This window comes from Triticum aestivum, chromosome 6D, assembly GCF_018294505.1.
Source record: "Triticum aestivum cultivar Chinese Spring chromosome 6D, IWGSC CS RefSeq v2.1, whole genome shotgun sequence".
In the NCBI taxonomy this organism is placed as follows: Eukaryota; Viridiplantae; Streptophyta; class Magnoliopsida; order Poales; family Poaceae; genus Triticum; species Triticum aestivum.
The window spans coordinates 325,109,605-325,130,096 of NC_057811.1; the positions used below are offsets into that span (position 1 = coordinate 325,109,605).

Here is a 20,492-nt window from a genome sequence, read left to right on the forward strand (position 1 = left end):
CTGCGTGTCAATGAAAACGCCATGTAATTACTTTACTTTATTGCTAATCGTTAGCCATAGTAGTAGAAGTAATAGTTGGCGAGACAACTTCATGAAGACACAATGATGGAGATCATGGTGTCATGCCGGTGACGAAGGTGATCATGCCGCGCCTCAAAGATGGAGATCAAAGGCGCAAGATGATATTGGCCATATCACGTCACTTTATGATTTGCATGTGATGTTTATCATGTTTACATCTTATTTGCTTAGAACGACGGTAGCATAAATAAGATGATCCCTCACTAAAATTTCAAGAGACGTGTTCCCCCTAACTGTGCACTGTTGCGAAGGTTCGTTGTTTCGAAGCACCACGTGATGATCGGGTGTGATAGATTCTAACGTTCGAATACAACGGGTGTTGACGAGCCTAGCATGTACAGACATGGCCTCGGAACACATGCGAAACACTTAGGTTGACTTGACGAGCCTAGCATGTACAGACATGGCCTCGGAACACAAGAGATCGAAAGGTCGAACATGAGTCGTATAGTAGATACGATCAACATGGAGATGTTCACCGATGATGACTAGTCCGTCTCACGTGATGATCGGACACGGCCTAGTTTGACTCGGATCATGTATCACTTAGATGACTAGAGGGATGTCTATCTGAGTGGGAGTTCATTAATCAGATGAACTTAATTATCATGAACATAGTCAGAAGGTCTTTGCAAATTATGTCATAGCTTGCGCTTTAGTTCTACTGGTTAAGATATGTTCCTAGAGAAAATTAAGTTGAAAGTTGGTAGTAGCAATTATGCGGACTGGGTCCGTAAACTGAGGATTGTCCTCATTGCTGCACAGAAGGCTTATGTCCTTAATGCACCGCTCGGTGTGCTGAACCTCAGCATCGTCTGTAGATGTTGCGAAACATCTGACATACACGTTTTGATGACTACGTGATAGTTCAGTGCGTAATGCTAACGGTTTAGAATTGTGGCACCAAAGACGGTTTTTGAAACGTCGCAGAACATATGAGATGTTCCGAAGACTGAAATTGGGATTTCGGACTAGTGCCCACGTCAAGAGGTATGAGACCTCTGACAAGTTTCTTAAGCCTGCAAACTGAGGGAGAAAAGATCAATCGTTGAGCATGTGCTCAGATTGTCTGAGTACCACAATCGCTTGAATCGAGTGGGAGTTAATCTTCCAGATGAGATAGTGATGGTTCTCCATAGTCATTGCCACCAAGCTATTAGAGCTTCGTGATGAACTATAACATATCAGGGATATATATGATGATCCTTGAGCAACTCGCGATGTTTGACACCGCGAAAGTAGAAATCAAATAGGAGCATCAATTGTTGATGGTTAGTAAAACCACTAGTTTCAAGAAGGGCAAGGGCAAAAGGGATACTTCATGAAATAGCAAATCATTTGCTGCTCTAGTGAAGAATCCCAAGGTTGAACCCAAACCCGAGTCTAAGTGCTTCTGTAATGAGGGGAACGGTCACTGAAGCAGAACTACCCTAGATACTTGGTAGATGAGAAGGCAGGCAAGGTCGACAGAAGTATATTGGATATACATTATATGAATGTGTACTTTACTAGTACTCCTAGCAGCACCAGGGTATTAGATACCGGTTCGGTTGCTAAGTGTTAGTAACTCGAAATAAAAGCCGCGGAATAAACGGAGACTAGCTAAAGGTGAGATGACGATATGTGTTGGAAGTGTTTCCAAGGTTGATGTGATCAAGCATCGCATGCTCCCTCTACCATCGAGATTGGTGTTAAACCTAAATAATTGTTATTTGGTGTTTGCGTTGAGCATAAACATGATTGGATTATGTTTATCGCAATACGATTATTCATTTAAGGAGAATAATGGTTACTCTGTTTATTTGAATAATACCTTCAATGGTCTTGCACCTAAAATGAATCTCGATCGCAGTGATACACATGTTCGTGCCAAAAGATATAAAATAGTGATGATAGTACCACATACTTGTGGCACTGCCATTTGAGTCATATTGGTATAGAACGCATGAAGAAGCTCCATGTAGATGGATCTTTGGACTCACTCATTTTTGAAAAGATTGAGACATGCGAACCATGTCTATTGGTATATATGCATGAAGAAACTCCATGCAGATGGTTCGTTTGGACTCACTTGATTTTGAATCACTTGAGACATGCAAATCATACCACATGGGCAAGATGACTGAAAGGCCTCGTTTTCAGTAAGATGGAACAAGAGAGCAACTTATTGGAAGTAATACATTTTGATGTATGCAGTCCAATGAGTGCTGAGGCATGCAGTGGATATCGTTATGTTCTTACTTCACAGATGATTTGAGTAGATGCTGAGTGTATTTACTTGATGAAACACAAGTCTGAATTATTGAAAGGTTCAAGTAATTTCAGAGTGAAGTTGAAGATCGTTGTGACAAGAGGATAAGATGTCTGTGATATGATCATAGAGATGAGTATCTGAGTTACGAGTTTGGCACACAATTAAGACATTGTGGAAAGTGTTTCACAATTAATACCGCCTGGAACACCATAGTGTGATGGTGTGTCCGAACATCATAACTGCACCCTATTGGATATGGTGCATGCCATGATGTCTCTTATCGAATTACCACTATCGTTTATGGGTTAGGCATTAGAGACAACCGCATTCACTTTAAATAGGGCACCACGCAATTCCATTGAGACGACACCGTATGAACTATGGTTTAGAGAAACCTAAGCTGTCGTTTCTTAAAAGTTTGGGGCTGCGATGCTTATATGAAAAAGTTTCAGGCTGATAAGCTCGAACCCAAAGCGGATAAATGCATCTTCATAGAATACCCAAAACAGTTGGGTATACCTCCTATTTCAGATTTGGAAGCAAAAGTAATTGCTTCTAGAAACGAGTCCTTTCTCGAGGAAAAGTTTCTCTCAAAAGAATTGAGTGGGAGGATGGTGGAGACTTGATAAGGTTATTGAACCATGACTTCAACTAGTGTGTAGCAGGGCACAGGAAGTTGTTCCTGTGGCACCTACACCAATTGAAGTGGAAGCTTATGATAGTGATCATGAAACTTCGGATCAAGTCACTACCAAACCTCGTAGGACGACGAGGATGCGTGCTACTTCGGAGTGGAACGTGATCCTGTCTTGGAAGTCATGTTGCTAGATAACAATGAACCTACGAGCTATGGAGAAGCGATGGTGGGCCCATATTCCGACAAATGGTTAGAAGCCATGAAATCCGAGATAGGATCCATGTATCAGAACAAAGCATGGACTTTGGTGAACTTGCCCGATGATCGGCAAGCCATTGAGATAAATGGCTCTTTAAGAAGAAGACGGACATGGACGGTAATGTTACCGTCTATGAAGCTCGACTTGTGGCAAAGAGTATTTTCACAAGTTCAAGGAGTTGACTACAATGAGATTTTCTCATCCATAGCGATGCTTAAGTCCGTCGGAATCATGTTAGCATTAGCTGCATTTATGAAATCTGGCAGATGGATATCAAAAACAAGTTTCCTTACCAGTTTTCGTAAGGAAAGGTTGTATGTGATACAATCAGAAAGGTTTTGTCGATCCTAAAGGATGCTAAAAGGTATGCTAGCTCCAGCGATCCTTCCATGGACTAGAGCAAGCATCTCGGAGTCAGAATGTACGCTTTGATGGAGTGATCAAAGTTTTTGGGTTTATACAAAGTTTGTTAGAAACTTGTATTTACAATAAAGTGAGTGGGAGCGCTACAACATTTCTGATAAGTATATGTGAATGACATATTGTTGATCCGAAATGATGTAAAATTTCTGGAAAGCATAAAGGGTTGTTTGAAAGGAGTTTTTCAAAGGAAGACCTGGATAAAGCTGCTTACATATTGGGCATCAAGATCTATAGAGATAGATCAAGACGCCTGATGACACTTTCAAAGAACGCACACCTTGACATTATTTTGAAAGAGTTCAAAATAGATCAGCAAAGAAGGAGTTCTTGGCTGTGTCACAAGGTGTGAGTATTGAGTAAGACTCAGGACCTGGCCACAGCAGAAGAGAGAGAAAGGACGAAGGTCGTCCCCTATGCTTCAGACGTAGGCTCTACAGTATGCTATGCTGTGTACCGCACATGAAGTGTGCCTTGCCATGAGTTGGTCAAGGGGTACAATAGTGATCCGGGAATGGATCACGTGACAGCGGTCGAACTTATCCTTAGTATCTAGTGGACTAAGGAATTTTCTCGATTATGGAGGTGAAAAGGAGTTCGTCGTAAAGGGTTACGTCGATGCGAACTTTGACACTAATCCGGATGACTCTGAGTAGTAAACCGGATTCGTATAGTAGAGCAATTATTTGAAATGGCTCCAAGTAGCGTGTGGTAGCATCCACAAGATGACATAGATATTCGTAAAGCACACACGGATCTGGAAGGTTCAGACCCGTTGACTAATAACCTCTCTCACAAGCATAACATGATCAAACCAGAACTCATTGAGTGTTAATCACATAGAGATGTGAACTAGACTGTTGACTCTAGTAAACTCTTTGGATGTTGGTCACATGGTGATGTGACCTAAGAGTGTTAATCACATGGTGATGTGAACTAGATTATTGACTCTAGTGCAAGTGGGAGACTGTTAGAAATATGCCCTAGAGGCAATAATAAATTGGTTATTATTATATTTCCTTGTTCATGATAATCGTTTATTATCCATGCTAGAATTGTATTGATAGGAAACTCAGATACATGTGTGGATACATAGACAACACCATGTCCCTAGTAAGCCTCTAGTTGACTAGCTCGTTGATCAATAGATGGTTACGGTTTCCTGACCATGGACATTGGATGTCGTTGATAACGGGATCACATCATTAGGAGAATGATGTGATGGACAAGACCCAATCCTAAGCCTAGCACAAGATCGTGTAGTTCGTTTGCTAAGAGCTTTTCTAATGTCAAGTATCATTTCCTTAGACCATGAGATTGTGCAACTCCCGGATACCGTAGGAATGCTTTGGGTGACCAAACGTCACAACATAACTGGGTGGCTATAAAGGTGCACTACAGGTATCTCCGAAAGTGTCTGTTGGGTTGGCACGAATCGAGACTGGGATTTGTCACTCCGTGTAAACGGAGAGGTATCTCTGGGCCCACTCGGTAGGACATCATCATAATGTGCACAATGTGACCAAGGAGTTGATCACGGGATGATGTGAGTTACGGAACGAGTAAAGAGACTTGCCGGTAACGAGATTGAACAAGGTATCGGGATACCGACGATCGAATCTCGGGCAAGTACCATACCGATTGACAAAGGGAATTGGATACGGGATTGATTGAATCCTCGACATCGTGGTTCATCCGATGAGATCATTGAGGAGCATGTGGGAGCCAACATGGGTATCCAGATCCCGCTGTTGGTTATTGACCGGAGAGTCGTCTCGGTCATGTCTGCATGTCTCCCGAACCCGTAGGGTCTACACACTTAAGGTTCGGTGACGCTAGGGTTATAGAGATATTAGTATGCGGTAACCCGAAAGTTGTTCGGAGTCCCGGATGAGATCCCGGATGTCACGAGGAGTTCCGGAGGTAAAGATTTATATATGGGAAGTCTTATTTTGGTCGCCGAAAAGGTTTCACACTTTATCGGTATTGTACCGGGAATGCCGAAAGGGGTCCGGGGGTCCACCAGCCCCGGGGGGCCACATGGGCTGTAGGGGGTGCGCCTTGGCCTATATGGGCCAAGGGCACCAGCCCCAAGAGGCCCATGCGCCAAGAGATAAGGGAAAGGGAGAGTCCTAAGGGGGGAAGGCACCTCCGAGGTGCCTTGGGGAGGATGGACTCCTCCCTGGCCGCATCCTTCCTTGGAGGAAGGGCCAAGGCTGCGCGCCCCCTCTCCCTTGGCCCTATATATAGTGGGGGGGAGGGAGGGCAGCAATATCAAAGCCCTGTCGCCTCCCTCTCCCTCCCGTGACACCTCTTCCTCCCCGCTTGCGCTTGGCGAAGCCCTGTTGGAATCCCGCTACTTCCACCACCACGCCGTCGTGCTGCTGGATCTCCATCAACCTCTCCTCCCCCCTTGCTGGATCAAGAAGGAGGAGACGTCGCTGCTCCGTACGTGTGTTGAACGCGGAGGTGCCGTCCGTTCGGCGCTAGGATCATCGGTGATTTGGATCACGACGAGTACGACTCCATCAACCCCGTTCTCTTAAACGCTTCCGCTCGCGATCTACAAGGGTATGTAGATGCACTCCCCTTCCCCTCGTTGCTAGATTACTCCATAGATTGATCTTGGTGATGCGTAGAAAATTTTGAATTTCTGCTACGTTCCCCAACAGCCTGCTGAGCTCCAGGTTAAAACTGAGGCAGAGAAGAGGTTGAAAGAACTTCTCCGCGAAGAAGAATTGAAGTGGGCTTTGCGGGCTAAGGTCCGCAAAGTGGTCCAAGGGGACGCGAATACTCAATTCTTTCATCTGATTGCTAATGGTAAGCACAGAAAGAAGAGAATATTCCAACTTGAACAGGATGAGGGCACTATTTTAGGACATGATAACCTAAAAACCTATATAACCGAGTATTATAGGCAGTTATTTGGACCTCCGGAGGATAATTGTGTATCCCTCGATGAGTCCAGGACTGAGGATGTGCCTCAACTTTCGGCTGCTGATAATGATATTCTGGTTGCCCCGTTCTCGGAGAAGGAGGTGTTTGATGCTATAGCACAGTTGAAAAATAATAAGGCTCCCGGACCGGATGGATTTCCGGTTGAGTTCTACAAGAAGTGCTGGCATATTATTAAGGGGGATTTGCTACCTATGTTTCATGATCTGTTCTCTGGACAGCTTCAATTATTTCACTTGAATTTTGGAACTATCACACTGCTTCCTAAGAAAACGGATGCTGTGAGAATTGAGTAGTTCAGGCCGATCTGCCTTCTCAATGTTAGTTTTAAAATCTTCACCAAGGTCGGGACTAATAGGCTCACACAGATTGCGCATTTTGTGGTGCAGCAATCCCAAACTGCCTTCATGCCGGACAGAAACATCCTTGAAGGGGTGGTCGTCCTTCATGAAACGCTCCATGAAATCCATTCCAAGAAATTAGATGGTGTAATTTTTAAGGTGGATTTCGAGAAAGCGTACGATAAGGTCAAATGGCCATTTCTCCAACAGGCATTGCGTATGAAAGGTTTTGATGAAGCCTGGCGCCGCCAGGTTGAATTATTTACGCAAAAAGGGAGTGTGGGAATTAAAGTGAATGACGATATTGGTCATTACTTCCAGACACATAAAGGCCTAAGACAAGGAGATCCGATGTCCCCTATCTTGTTTAACATTGTGGTTGATATGTTAGCCATCTTGATAGGAAGGGCTAAGGAGAATGGTCAAGTAGGTGGCTTGGTACCTCATCTGGTTGATGGAGGTGTATCCATCCTTCAGTACGCTGATGATACAATCATCTTTATGGAGCATGACTTGGCCAAGGCGAGAAATATGAAGCTGGTGTTATGCCTTTTCGAACAATTGACCGGGTTAAAGATTAACTTTCATAAGAGCGAGTTGTTATGCTTTGGTAGAGCCAAAGACGAACAAGAGGCTTATAGGCAATTGTTTGGGTGCGACTTGGGGGATTTACCTTTCTCTTACCTAGGTATTCCAATCCACCATCGAAAGCTGACTAATAGAAAATGGAAGTACATCGAAGACCGGTTTGAGAAGAAACTGAGTTGCTGGAAGGGCAAGCTCATGTCATACGGAGGCCGATTAATTCTGATTAATTCGGTGCTCACGAGTATGCCTATGTTTCTCTTATCGTTCTTTCAAGTCCCAGTTGGTGTTAGGAAAAGACTGGACTTTTATCGATCGCGTTTCTTTTGGCAGGGTGATGATCTAAAAAGAAAATACAGACCTGCAAAATGGGATATCATCTGTAGACCGAAAGACCAAGGGGGTCTTGGTATTGAAAATCTTGAAGTTAAGAACAGATGCCTTCTTAGCAAGTGGCTGTGGAAGCTTTCTTTTGAGACTGATGCCATGTGGGCCCAAATCCTTCGCAGCAAGTACCTACAGACAAAATCCTTGTCCCAGGTCACAGTCAGGCTAACTGACTCGCCTTTCTGGAAAGGACTGATGAAAGTCAAACAATCTCTGTTTAATAGGACAAAGGTTGTTATTGGCAACGGCGCTAGTACACGCTTCTGGGAGGATACTTGGCTCGGCGAGACACCCTTGGCCATTCAATATCCATCTTTATATCGCATTGTTCAACAACGTGAGGTGTTCGTTGCTACGGTGTTTCAATCTATCCCCCTTAATATTCAGTTCAGACGGTCGTTAGTGGGCAATCGTTGGGAAGATTGGCTCCGTCTAGTTCGGAGACTAATGGATGTACATCTTTCGCAACAACCCGATGAATTACGCTGGAAACTGACTAGGTCTGGAGTATTCACGGTTAAATCAATGTATATTGATGTAATTAATTCGAGCTCCATTCCTACCTCCAAGCATGTTTGGGCTGTCAAAGTTCCTTTGAAAATAAAAGTGTTTATGTGGTTTGTCCATAAACAGGTTATTTTAACCAAGGATAACTTGCTTAAGCGTAATTGGACTGGACCTACGAGGTGTAGCTTCTGTGATCGGGACGAGACGATCAAACATCTCTTTTTTGATTGCCCGTTTGCCAGAGTCCTTTGGCGGACGGTTCACATTGCCTTTAATATTACTCCACCGAATTCTTTCACTACGTTATTTGGGACATGGCTCACTGGGATTGAGCCTGACTTAGCGAGACATATTCGTGTTGGAGTTTGCGCTTTGTTGTGGACTATCTGGACTTGCAGAAATGATTTGGTTTTTAACAGAACATCACGTATTCACTTTTTGCAGGTTATTTTCCGAGCCACGGCTGTGATCCGTTCATGGTCGCTACTCACTCCGATGGAGGCCAGGGAGCATTTGGTTACTGGATCTATCCGCTGGGAGATGGTAGCTCGGGATATCTTCAACCGGTTTGGATGGCGGTCATGTAATAGGATAGGCAATTAGTTTACCTATCTATTTTTAGCCAGCCGGTTGTGGCGTCTTATCTTGGCTAGTCTGTGTTTCTAGCCTCTTTAGCTCTGTGTGAGCTGTCTTTTTACTACTTTTCAGTCGGAGACTTTGGAACCTTGTTGGAACCTTTTATTTCGTCAATAAGATGGCCGTATGCATCACTCTAATGCAGAGGCCGGAGCGATCCCCCTTTTCGAAAAAAAAACATTGGGTTGCGCGGAGCAGGTTCTTAAGCTGGGGCGAACGATACAACTGCATGGACTGCAGGCATTTTAGGTTGTTACGCGGCTAATGCACGACCCATTTGTCTTGCGTCCAACGGATAAAAACGATGGCCCAATCGTAGACCTCATATCATCCATTTTGTATATGTTTGACCCCATTTTTTATCAAACTTGCTCGTGATTTGGGTCTAAAGCGGACAGAAACCGAACGTTTTTGTGTCTCTGTTATCCGAATGTGTCCCTCTCCATGTGCGGCCTGGCCCACCTGTCACACACCCACCCACCTCCCACCTCTCTCTAGTCTTCTTTTTCTCTTTTCCTCACCCACGTCGCCCACAAGTAGCAACGCTAGGCGTCGAGGCCTCCGGAACTCCCTCAACCACGCGACTGGCAACCTCAACCACAGCAGCACCGGGCGCTATTGCATCAACCCTGTTAGGTGAGCACGGCGGGCGCGCCCGAGCGCGGGAGAGTGGCCGGGTGGGCGAGGCGGGCGCGCCCGTTGCGACGTATGGGTCTCTTGATTATAACTGAAGTAAATAATATTCTACTAATCATTTCTTACCCCGTAGCTTAGCACGGGCATCTTACTAGTAACCAAAAGAAGTCGACCAGATTTTTGTGTCATATTGTCTTTGCTTTGTAGCGTCTGTAGTTTTTCTTGATGAATATCGGATATGAGATGCTTTTCCAGTCTTTTCTCTCTGCAGAAAAGTCTCACTATGAACGATATGATTGATCAATCAAAGTACTTGAAAATTTTGCCTTATATCAGATATCAGATTCATTTTTCGGAAGCCAGTATACAATGACTTGAATCAGCTTAGCCAAACAGTATAAGAAGGACCAAAAAAGGAGAGGAAAAACCCAAGATCTGCACCACAGCAGTCCGGCTGTATACATGTCATGTAATTTTTTGAACTGAAATGGCATGAAGAGCCACAATGATAAAATAGCAACCGTGTCAGAACTCCGAGCATGAAAAACTAAGGGGTTTGAGTCCTCTTCTAGTCATAACATGGGGAATGGTCACTCAATGAGCTTTATCTACCAACGTTCTTGATTTGATGAGATTTGTGTTGTGTTGATCATACTCGGCACGTCCAGTGAAGAGAGATTACAGTGAAGTGAGAGCTTTGCATTACACACAGAAGGGTTACCTTGCAAGTGACAAAAGGGCATTTTCCTGCTAATTATTTGTATCAAGTTTCTATGCTACACTACTTGTTAAGATGATCACTTGGACTGGAGCAAAAGCTGGACCAGGGGAGAAAACCAAACAATATGTGCAACAAGATGAGGAAAACTGCAATTGCGAAAACCCTCCCTATTTTCAATGACTAATATTATATATAGACTTGCAGAGAGAGCACATTTGACGCCGTGTTTGAAGGCACACACCGCAGTGTGGCTCTCCGGATATTACGTAGGAAAAGATGGATGTTTCTTGCATCTCTTGCTTCTCCACGCAGACACGGGGCAAAGAGCTCTCCAAACCTTTCATCTATTGCTGAAAAATGAGGAGCCACCTTTGCAATGGCTCACCAGTTTCCTCTTGGCTCCTCTTTCAGGTAGCTGCTGCTAAGAACTTGGGCCTTCAAATGCACACAATAAGGACATCAAGAGTGGCCATTCCAGTATACAATCTGGTGCTAGTCAAGAGAATATTAAAATAGCAAAAAAAAGGTTATTCTTCTACTTATACATGTTTTTCATCAAAAGACACTTTGATTAACTTTGTACTCTACATTAATTAGTTTGGAGTACGGGATTGGTAATAGAAGCTAGTATCAGCAGCCAAGCAAATTATTCTCAGTAGCGAGTGCTTTTTTTTTCCAGTGTACAAGGCCAGTGTCAATTGGCAACTTCGGATAAGCATTTTAATCTAACAGTACACTAGATTTTTCACATAGGTATTTAGATTCATGATTGTACATCAGAGGCTAAGATATTGATTGCTCAAACTTAACAATCTGAACAGCGCTAGAACACTGATCATTCCCACCATGCAGGTCAAAGCAGAAGAGCATTTACCAAATTAACACCCGGGAGCAGATAACTGCAAAGCTTTTCATCCACTGAAATAGGCAACCTAGGCATCTTGCTCATTATTCCAGGTATTTGGCTCATGCTGTTCATTGAGAGCATCACATTAGAATTGCATGGGTACCAATGACATATCTCTAAATCTGTATCTTTTATAGTGACTTGTACCTTTGTAGAAGATTATTGATGTTACTTCTTGTGCGATGGAAAAGATCAATGTTGTTCTGAGCCTGAAAGGAATTATTAAAATGAATTTAACTCCTGCACAACCAAAGCTCCCGTGCACAAGAAATCATGGGGAAATAACAATATTACTCCTACCATACATACAAAATGCCAACCTGTGATGTCAAAATATTTGCTTCTATTTGATTGAGAAGTCGAGCATTTTCTTCCAATACATTAAGCATTGCACGGTCGATGTCAGAGGCTGCATTCCCGCAAAAACAGAAAGATGTCAGAGGCTGCAGAGCAAAATGTAGAAACCTGGTCATTAGAAAATAGGACCTGGGTATAACTGCATATGCTTGTACTGAGAGCTGGTAAGTTCTAGTTCATTTAAACATGTGTACAGTTTTCATATACACAGGGAAAACAAGTACTTGAGTCTGTGTGTTAATGGTATTAAGTAGTTCCAGCAAAAGTTTAGCACCAAAGTAACTATCGAAGGAGTCCAAAGCTAGGAATTGCATCAGAGCTTAGTAAAAGGCTAATATTGTTATCCATCATTACAAGCTAGGAAACACCCTAACTCACAAAGCATAGGAATACGAAAAGCTATTCAAAATGTCTTGAATCATTCATTCTTTGCAAAATATGCATGGATTATTTCTCCCAAATCCCTAAGTTACTTGGAATACTTCAAACTTTTTATTACACAGGCAGTGAAACATGATAATCGCAAGAAAAGGGTAAAATGATGGTATAATCAATCACAGATTATCTACACAAGTGACCTACCAACCTCCATATACAGATCAGTTATCGACTGTTATTACCTGTCGTAACAGAAGAACCTCTGGTGTCTGTTGGAACAGAACGATTGTTAGTCCACAATGACGCCTCCACCATTTTGTCCTGAGATACAGCCTTGATGAGCACCAGGCAAAAAGAGACAAAAAAAAACACTTTTCAACTTCATTTTTGCAAGGGAAATATATTTGACAAACAGAACCAACTTCCCTTTTCACAAAAAATTCCAAATTTAGTGCATGCTTCTGAGGAGTCAGAGCAGAAGTTGCTTCCTAGAAAGACTATTCTGAGGCATATCATATGAAAAGGCAAATGATTGATACCTTTCTATCTTTAATCTTTCTTCCAACATTGTGTTCTTCAGTCTTCCGTCGTCTTGTATTTTGTTTTTCCTGTATAAGCAGCACATTATTAGTATTGTAAAGAATGGAAAAGGGAAACATCATATGCTTTACATGATTACATGTTTACTCTGAAAAAGATACTTGTTTAATAGGCACATAATTACTGAAGACAAAGCTCAACCCCAATATTCTGCTTCTGTTACCTCTTTTCAACACTACTTGAAACGATTTCTTGAGCGCTCTACAATTTTTTTAATATAATTTTAGGAAAAGACAAGCCAGCGATCATTTTTTTTTTCATGCAAACTATTCTCAGCTTGCCATGGCTCAATACTGGTCATTGATCAACTCAGCTTATGAGAAACTGTATCAGTTGTGCTAACTGACCAAGTATATTATACACTTCTAACAGATATGCATGCTTTTGTCATGAAACACGAGATGATCAGCTTTTCATTGGATATCCTGTTGACGATATTATTAGAGACACAACCATTGCTAACAGTGTCAAAAGCAGAGCCTTTGCATCCCTACAAATATTTTTCTAGTACACACTACTAGATAAATACAAATGTAAATCTGCGGGACAACAGCACAAAGGGATACTTGGGAGGACCAGCTCAGAGCACACTAACTTTATCGTCCATAATAGACCACTATAGTATGTATATCGATGTCGACAAATAAGTGTATCTATGCATGATCTACTTTCATATATGCGGCACTGGTTGAGTGGAATTATAGTGACATCATTCTGACAGCCATTAAAGTATAAGCCACTGTTAGTCCCCATCCATAAGTTGTTACAGGAGCACATATTCCTTTACCTCGAAAATATAATGTAGAGAATGGATAAACATCTTGCATGCTTTTTTGCATTTCAAAGTTTTAAATAAGGGTCAACCGACATTAGGTGGATCTGACAGAAAAAGTGTGATCTAGATGTTTCAGAATAGATTAGATGAATCGGGTACTAACCGCCATCCACTGGCATCTCATGGCCACATCTCTTACTGTCTTCTCTGGCAACATTGCTGCTATCTTGATATACTTCATGATTCCCGGTTCACTTGCATACCTGACAATTTCATCACCAGTGCACACAATTATACATAATTGGCAAAGTCACTATTTACTAGAAAAATTGAAGTGCAAAAACACAACTCATTGCAACAAGATTATAAAGAAAGTAAAGTCCTTTGTCTGAAAGATAAAAGAAAGTGTATGCTTCTGAAAACACTCATGCCATTATTCTCCAGCAGAAATGAAGTATCCATCTTAATCATGAAATAAACAAATATTTATCTTGACGCACTAACATAATAAACACTCGTTATTCTGATCCAGGTGTCAATTGCCAGGTGTATTCTATCTTAATGTTAAACTATATGAATTAACTCGGCATATACGTGTGATAAAATGCTCTCTTTCTCATTGATGTGATAAAATTCAGTAATTATACATAGTAGCAGAAAACATACTTATGGAGGCCGTCATTAAGCATCTGTAACTCAGGGTATGACCACTCCACAGCCATTGGACCTCCATACTTTAGGCTCTGGCTAGAATCAGGAATCATGTTGGGTGAAGCAGTGGATACAATCGTCGAAGGTGTAGTGTTCAACATTGCCAGATTACCATTTATCCCACTGGAAGTGTCCAGGCAGACCGACATGGCTCCCGGCCCATTGGTAATTGCACTCGTCTGAAATGAAACCACATGTTGGCCGAAGAATGAATGCGGAAATACGCCGTAGTGGTTAGGATCTGTTGACATCTGCATGCCAGACAAAATTTGATGCTCCGGCTTGAGCCTCACAAACACTTGACCAAGCTACGGAAGAACGCTTGATTTTGCTACCCAACTTTCGTCTGCAATGAGGGGACAAATGGTGTAGCACAAGTTACATCTCCACAGTTGCGCATCAATGGTGAGCTCGGCATCCAGGGCTCCACAAACACATGAGAGTAACCATGGATGCCATCCAAACTACAAGATAATGTCCAAAGCTTTACTGAAAAAAGGCCACTCCTCTACAAACAGTACCCAGATTTGAGAAGCTTGCAGGCTACACTTTCTGCAGAAAACATGAAGGGAGCAATCTTATTATTATTGCTTCTGCATAATAGCACACAAACTACATGAAAGTTAAACTAATAATGCAATAAAAAAACTTTGCGCTTGGAATGGTAGTTAGTACAACAAGGAAAAAAACTTTCAGCTGCTAACCGCACAAAAAAAGGAAGCTAACAGCCTGGGGAGTAGCACTGAACAATCAGTCATCTATTTTGAATTGAAGCTCAGCTCAAGTATTATGCTCTTAATATATTTAAGCAGCATGTACAAAAAATTGGTGTGACGATGACAAAGAATGAAAGAATGCATGGCCAAAGTTCAAATTTTTGTTAGAAAGCGTGAGGTCGTTTCTGCCAGGGCTCTACAAAAGCAAACAAGTGGGCAATTTACTAACTCAGACGCAGACATAATAATCAAAGTGAATCCCTACAGCGATAACAGGGTCGAAGAAAAAAAAGAGAAGACGAACTCCAGGTTGGTGGCAGGACTGGAGGAAGGATAGAATCGCGAACGCTAATCTGCTCTGGCAGTGGAGAAGAGAAGAGAAGAGAAGCAGCAGCAATAGAGAGAGAAAGACTTGTTTGAAAAGGAAGAAAGCAAATCAATCAACGATGATTGCAGGAAAGGCGGCGGCCGCGCACAAACGTGCCGAGCACCCCACCCACCCAACCCAACCCAACCCAACCGAGGACTCGCTTTCCACATCGAAGGGCACGCCGGCCGACCCCCATCACAAGTCAGAATCCTCCTACTGGCGCTGGCGCGCGACGTACCAGATCAAGAAAGAAAGAACAGAAACCACCCGCGATCCGGTCCTACGGAATCCGCAGACGAGAGCGTGAGCAGGCGGGCAAGTCAAGGAACGCACCTCCGACCTTGGGATCGCCCGTCGGTCCTCACGGCCGGTAGGGAGGGAGCCCCGCGGCGATAGGGCAGGGCAGAAGGAACAGCGGCGCGACGCGATCCTCCTCTGGCTGGCTGGGACGGAGTGCAGTGTAGTAGCACTAGTGATGGTGGTGGTGCGCTCTCACTGCTCTTGTTCCTTTCTTTGGCGAGGGTTTGGCTCGATCTCCTCCCCCTCCTGCTGCTCTTCCTTTAAATGGTGCCGCCCAGCTTTGTACGCTCCAATGGGAAGGAGGAGGCCCAAAAGCGGCGGCCCCGCAAAGGCGAGGCGAGAGAAGCACAAGCCTCCTCCTCCTCCTCCTCCTCCTCCTGCCTATGTGTTTGTTGTGCGCCCAAAAAGGCAACGCCCTGTGCCAACTCCACTGCAACCAACTTGCACCACCCCGCCACCAAAACGGAGGAGAGAGGGGAGGAAGAAGGACGGGGGAGAGGGAGGAGAGAGAGGGGTGAGATCTCTTGGAATTCAGCGCTAGCTAGGAGATGGATGCGGAGCTGGGATTCCCGATGCCCAAACAATTATTGAGGCTACTCTCTTCTTCTTCTCCTCTCTCTGGCTGGGCCTCTGCTTTTGTCTCTCTTCGCTTTTCCTCGCGAGGAAAGAAAGAATCTGGCGTCTGCTTTGCTTTGCTTTTCTTTTCTTTGCTGGTCAGTGGTCGCTGCCTTGCTTGTGCCAATTGTGTGCATGCATTTGGTACTAGTAACTCATACCAGTAGAGTAGTGTATACTTTTTCTTCCATTTTTATTTTATGTTCTGGTGGCTAGTCAACTGGTCTGGCCTGGCCCGTAAATATTACTAATAGTGCTATCTTCGTCTGAGTTTATTAGTCCTCATCGTCAAAATTTTACCATGTATATTATAAAAAGTATATTATTGGATTCATTTTTAAATTTATTTTTCAATGGTATTGCTTATTGCTATGCTTACTTATATTTTATTAATTAAAATCATGATCAAAATATGATACAAGACTAGTAAATAAGACAAACGTGATACAGTAAAACTATCTTTTCTTCTTCTGATCCTCCTTAATCCTTATCCTCATGCATCCTAGGCGAGTGAGTTGGTGCGTCGCCGGTCCTACCTGGAGACGTGGATGTGTGGTTCCGTACGTGTCGATCCTGCGAAGTATCCTCTCATATTTCGTGACTAAGACGGTTAACTGCTACAGTAGTTTTAAGCGATTAAAGGAATGCCTGTTCTAATTAAGGAGACTTGTTTTTTTTCTTTTTGCGATGAAAGGGGACTTGTTCTTAACCAATTACGTTCCAGCAACGTGTCTTGAGATGTCATGACTTCTCATCAATTGACCGAGACCAAACCAACATTATTGTGTACTCCCTCACGATTCTAATTATTCTCCGAGCACAAGATAGCATAATAAGGTGATGTAGATAAATATATTATTATTATATTTTCGGGAATGTTAAAATCTGACGTCATATTTTTAAGGATGGCAAACCGAATATTTTTATGAAAAATTATGTTGTCGTAAGGGTAACAAATTTTCATTAGCAAGCACGACAAATTCTGGCTAAAAGAAATTGTCATCGTCGCGACAACATAACTTGCCACAAAAACCGTTTGATTTGCCATGCTAAAAAATCTAACACTAATTTGCAGCGAAATCCTATATTTGTTTATGGGAAACTATCTTTCAGAAAAGAAAGATAATTGGAGTAGCCGGGAAAACACTTCAGCCTGACTTCGGACACAAGACTTCGATGTGAATGGCAACGACATTGGCTTCTCTTGATATAATAAACCAAATCGTGTTGACTATGTATATATGCTTGCTTACCTACGTTCGTTCTGGATGCAGTATTGGTGCTCCCTCGGACATCTGGATGTGCTCAAGTACATAAAATAGCAAGCTCATGAACCACAAGGCTTGATAGTATAATAACTCAGGTAGAAACGTGCAAGACCTTCTATTGGCTCCATCTTTCAGCACTTAACCATTTCGTTACTACTCGTAAGTTGGTTCAATCATTCTCATCCGCACGTACGCAACCAATATTCCCGTGTTAATTTGCCGCCCGCCATGACGGTACGGCACATACGTCTTTCTATGTTGTTTCTATAGTCAGCTGTAGACGAGATTTCAAATGTCGCCGAAGCAGCTTAGCACCGGACGACTGCTACTGCTAGTGCCAGCGAGGAATGGGTCCACTCCGCGTGAACGTTTACATGTGCGGTGCAGGGCTCGATCGCTGTCCCGCTGACGCGCACGGCCACGCGTCGCCCATGCAAGGTGTCAAGCAGGCAACCCGTTTACCAGCATTTTGTCTGTCAAGGTACGGAAGAATTCATTGTTTACCGGCACAAAGATATCCGTGGACGGTCGACTGAACAACTCATATCCTAAGTTTTGAGTTTTGACTCGAGGAAAAAGATAGGCCGAAAGAAGAGCCATGAGCGATCAAACGTACGAAGTGTATAGAGGTTGTTAATGTTTATGTGGACTAGAACAATGCCCATGCGTTGCAATAGATATAAATATTCTAATACGTTAGCTTGTGATTTAGTAACTGTCAATAATAATGCGATTTTGTAAATAAATATTCATAAATTCTGATCATAAATTACCTTATATTTTTATTAGAAGTTTGGTAAGTAAACTAAAGTGAAATTAGTTCAGAAGGTAAGTAAATTGAGGTGATTGATTGTCATATACATGAAAGGTTGGACGAAGCGGTGGTGAGAAGAAAGATGAAATGAAGACCTTACGTTCTTTTTAAGTAGTGTAGAGATAGAGATATATATCATGTTGAGACAAACTCACAAATAGTGAAACCGTCATCAATAAATTTGGTAGGACGGGAACTTCAAAAAAATGCAAGGACGATGTACTGTCATAAAAAAAACTTGGCAGGACGATGCAAAAATTCCCCACCAACTAATCAGAAGTTGGCGTCGTTACCAATGACACATATTTTAAAGACACAAATCTGTTTCGCAAAAAAAGACACAAATCTATTGTGAAGGTTCATCGGTAGTACAAAAGCACCTCAAACATAATAAAAATTATATCATGGTCCCTGGACCATTGAACAACCACTATCGTTGCGAGAATGTACCGCCAACGCGCAATGACACCCCTAACATTTCATACAAATTAACCTGTAACACAAGGCATATCATTAAGGAGGGATCAATCAACCCTTGCATGTCGCCCCCCCCCCCCCACCCTCTCAAAGCTCATGTCTTGTCGCTTGACTTTGCCAGTGAGGGAGAAAGCAGCTCTGATGTCACCATTGTCGACGCTAGCTCCCCGGGAAGTGCCCACCTCACCCCATGGTGTCCTAGGATGAGGAAGAGGCCACTCTGACGATCCGATCACAAGCGAGGTGTGTCATGTGTCTCACGTGATTGGGGTTAGCGTTTGAGTGGTTTGGGCATTTTATAGCTGAGCTCTATTGAGTGGATTTGATTGGTGCGTTACATGCCCGGTACTGTCTACTACAAGGATTGGAGTGGGTGAGCAAAAGATCTCCCTGCACTATGCCACCACGAGGCTCCTTGAAGGATGCTCGTGGGTTTTAAGTCAGTTGACACTGAAAGGAAATTTCTAGGAAGTGCAGACGATGTGAGTGAATTTTAGCTCAGCTAAACCATTGTAGTGGTGTGTTGTTTCAGTAAATGCAGATTTCTCTGTTGCTAAAGTGAGCTTAATGAGCAAGAAGTGTGTTATGCCGTTTTAGTAAATGCAAGTGCTTTATGAATAAATTAATGAGCCGTAACTGAGCTATGTTAAAAAATGTAAGTTTTGCTCGAGTGAGCTTAGTAATTAAATAAATGCAAGGCTTTATTTAATATCATGCATGTTGATTAGGTAGGAAAGAATAAAATGTGGCTATGTGGCATGGGTTGACAACGAGTGACAAAATTCTTTGAGAATGTGCCTAGCTGAGCTATGGGAGATGTATGAGCAGCAGAAAAGAGATAATGTTAAAGATAACCTTGTTAGTGTTGAAGAAAACTCAAGATTGCAGGAGAGGGGAGGGAGTTAGAGGTTGAGCTCAGAATGTTCAAAGGTGAGAAGGAGGGGGCAGTAGGTTTGAATTTCCTTAATGTGAAGGCAGTGTTGGACAAGAAGAAGCTTGATGATGCTTCAATCACAAATATACACAAGGTGATGAGGCTGTCAGTGGACAAAAATAGGGATAAGCTAAAGGATCAGAAAAATAAGTTGGAGTACATGATTGTAGATGTCCCGAAAGAAGTAGAGGGTACAAAGGAGAAGTTGAGGAAGACCAAGGAGATGTCTGTTGAGGAGTGATCATTTGCTTTGTTGTTATAATAAATTAGTGAACTTGTAGTGCCTTTAACTTCTGGTTGTTGTTATATAGTTTGAAGTTGTAGTTGTTGTTGTAGCACTGGTACAGCGAGGTGCTATACAAACGTTTTTAACCTCTTTCTGCGACGGCGTTCGAAACCGTCGCCAAGTGAGTGACTGAGGGAGTCCTGGATTAAGGGGTCCTCGGGCGTCCGGCCTATTGGACATGGGCCGGACTGATGGGCTGTGAAGATACAAGACCGAAGACTCCCACCCGTGTCCGGATGGGACTCTCCTTGGTGTGGAAGGCAAGCTTGGCGTCCTGATATGAAGATTCCTTTCTCTGTAACCGACTTTGTATAACCCTAGTCCCCTCCGGTGCCTATATAAATCGGAGGGCTTAGTCCATAGAGGCGAAGAATCATAATCATAGTCATACAGGCTAGACTCCTAGGGTTTCAGCCATTACGATCTCGAGGTAGATCAACTCTTGTAATACTCATATTCATCAAGATCAATCAAGCAGGAAGTAGGGTATTACCTCCATAGAGAGGGCCCGAACCTGGGTAAACATCGTGTCCCCCGTCTCCTGTTACCATCGACCTTAGACACA

At 43.0% G+C, this 20,492-nt stretch overlaps 1 protein-coding gene across 4 annotated transcripts; it reads right to left on the reverse strand.

The window, feature by feature from the left end:
* Nucleotides 1-10,285: 10,285 nt before the first annotated feature.
* Nucleotides 10,286-16,206, reverse strand: LOC123144891 (uncharacterized). 4 transcript variants are annotated; one of them, XM_044564144.1, is made up of 10 exons: nucleotides 15,567-16,206; nucleotides 14,669-14,699; nucleotides 14,103-14,493; nucleotides 13,600-13,699; nucleotides 12,601-12,669; nucleotides 12,304-12,394; nucleotides 11,647-11,735; nucleotides 11,474-11,535; nucleotides 11,294-11,390; nucleotides 10,286-10,854 (listed from the first exon to the last, which is right to left on the reverse strand). In XM_044564144.1, the coding sequence occupies exons 3-10, from the start codon at nucleotides 14,402-14,404 to the stop codon at nucleotides 10,801-10,803; spliced, it is 864 nt and encodes a 287-aa protein (XP_044420079.1). In that variant the 5' UTR covers nucleotides 14,405-14,493; nucleotides 14,669-14,699; nucleotides 15,567-16,206; the 3' UTR covers nucleotides 10,286-10,800. The 4 variants fall into 4 exon arrangements, with proteins under 4 accessions (XP_044420079.1, XP_044420080.1, XP_044420082.1 ...); XM_044564145.1 differs by having other exon boundaries at nucleotides 14,638-14,699; XM_044564147.1 differs by having other exon boundaries at nucleotides 12,304-12,382; nucleotides 14,103-14,699.
* Between the last annotated feature and the right edge of the window lie 4,286 nt (nucleotides 16,207-20,492).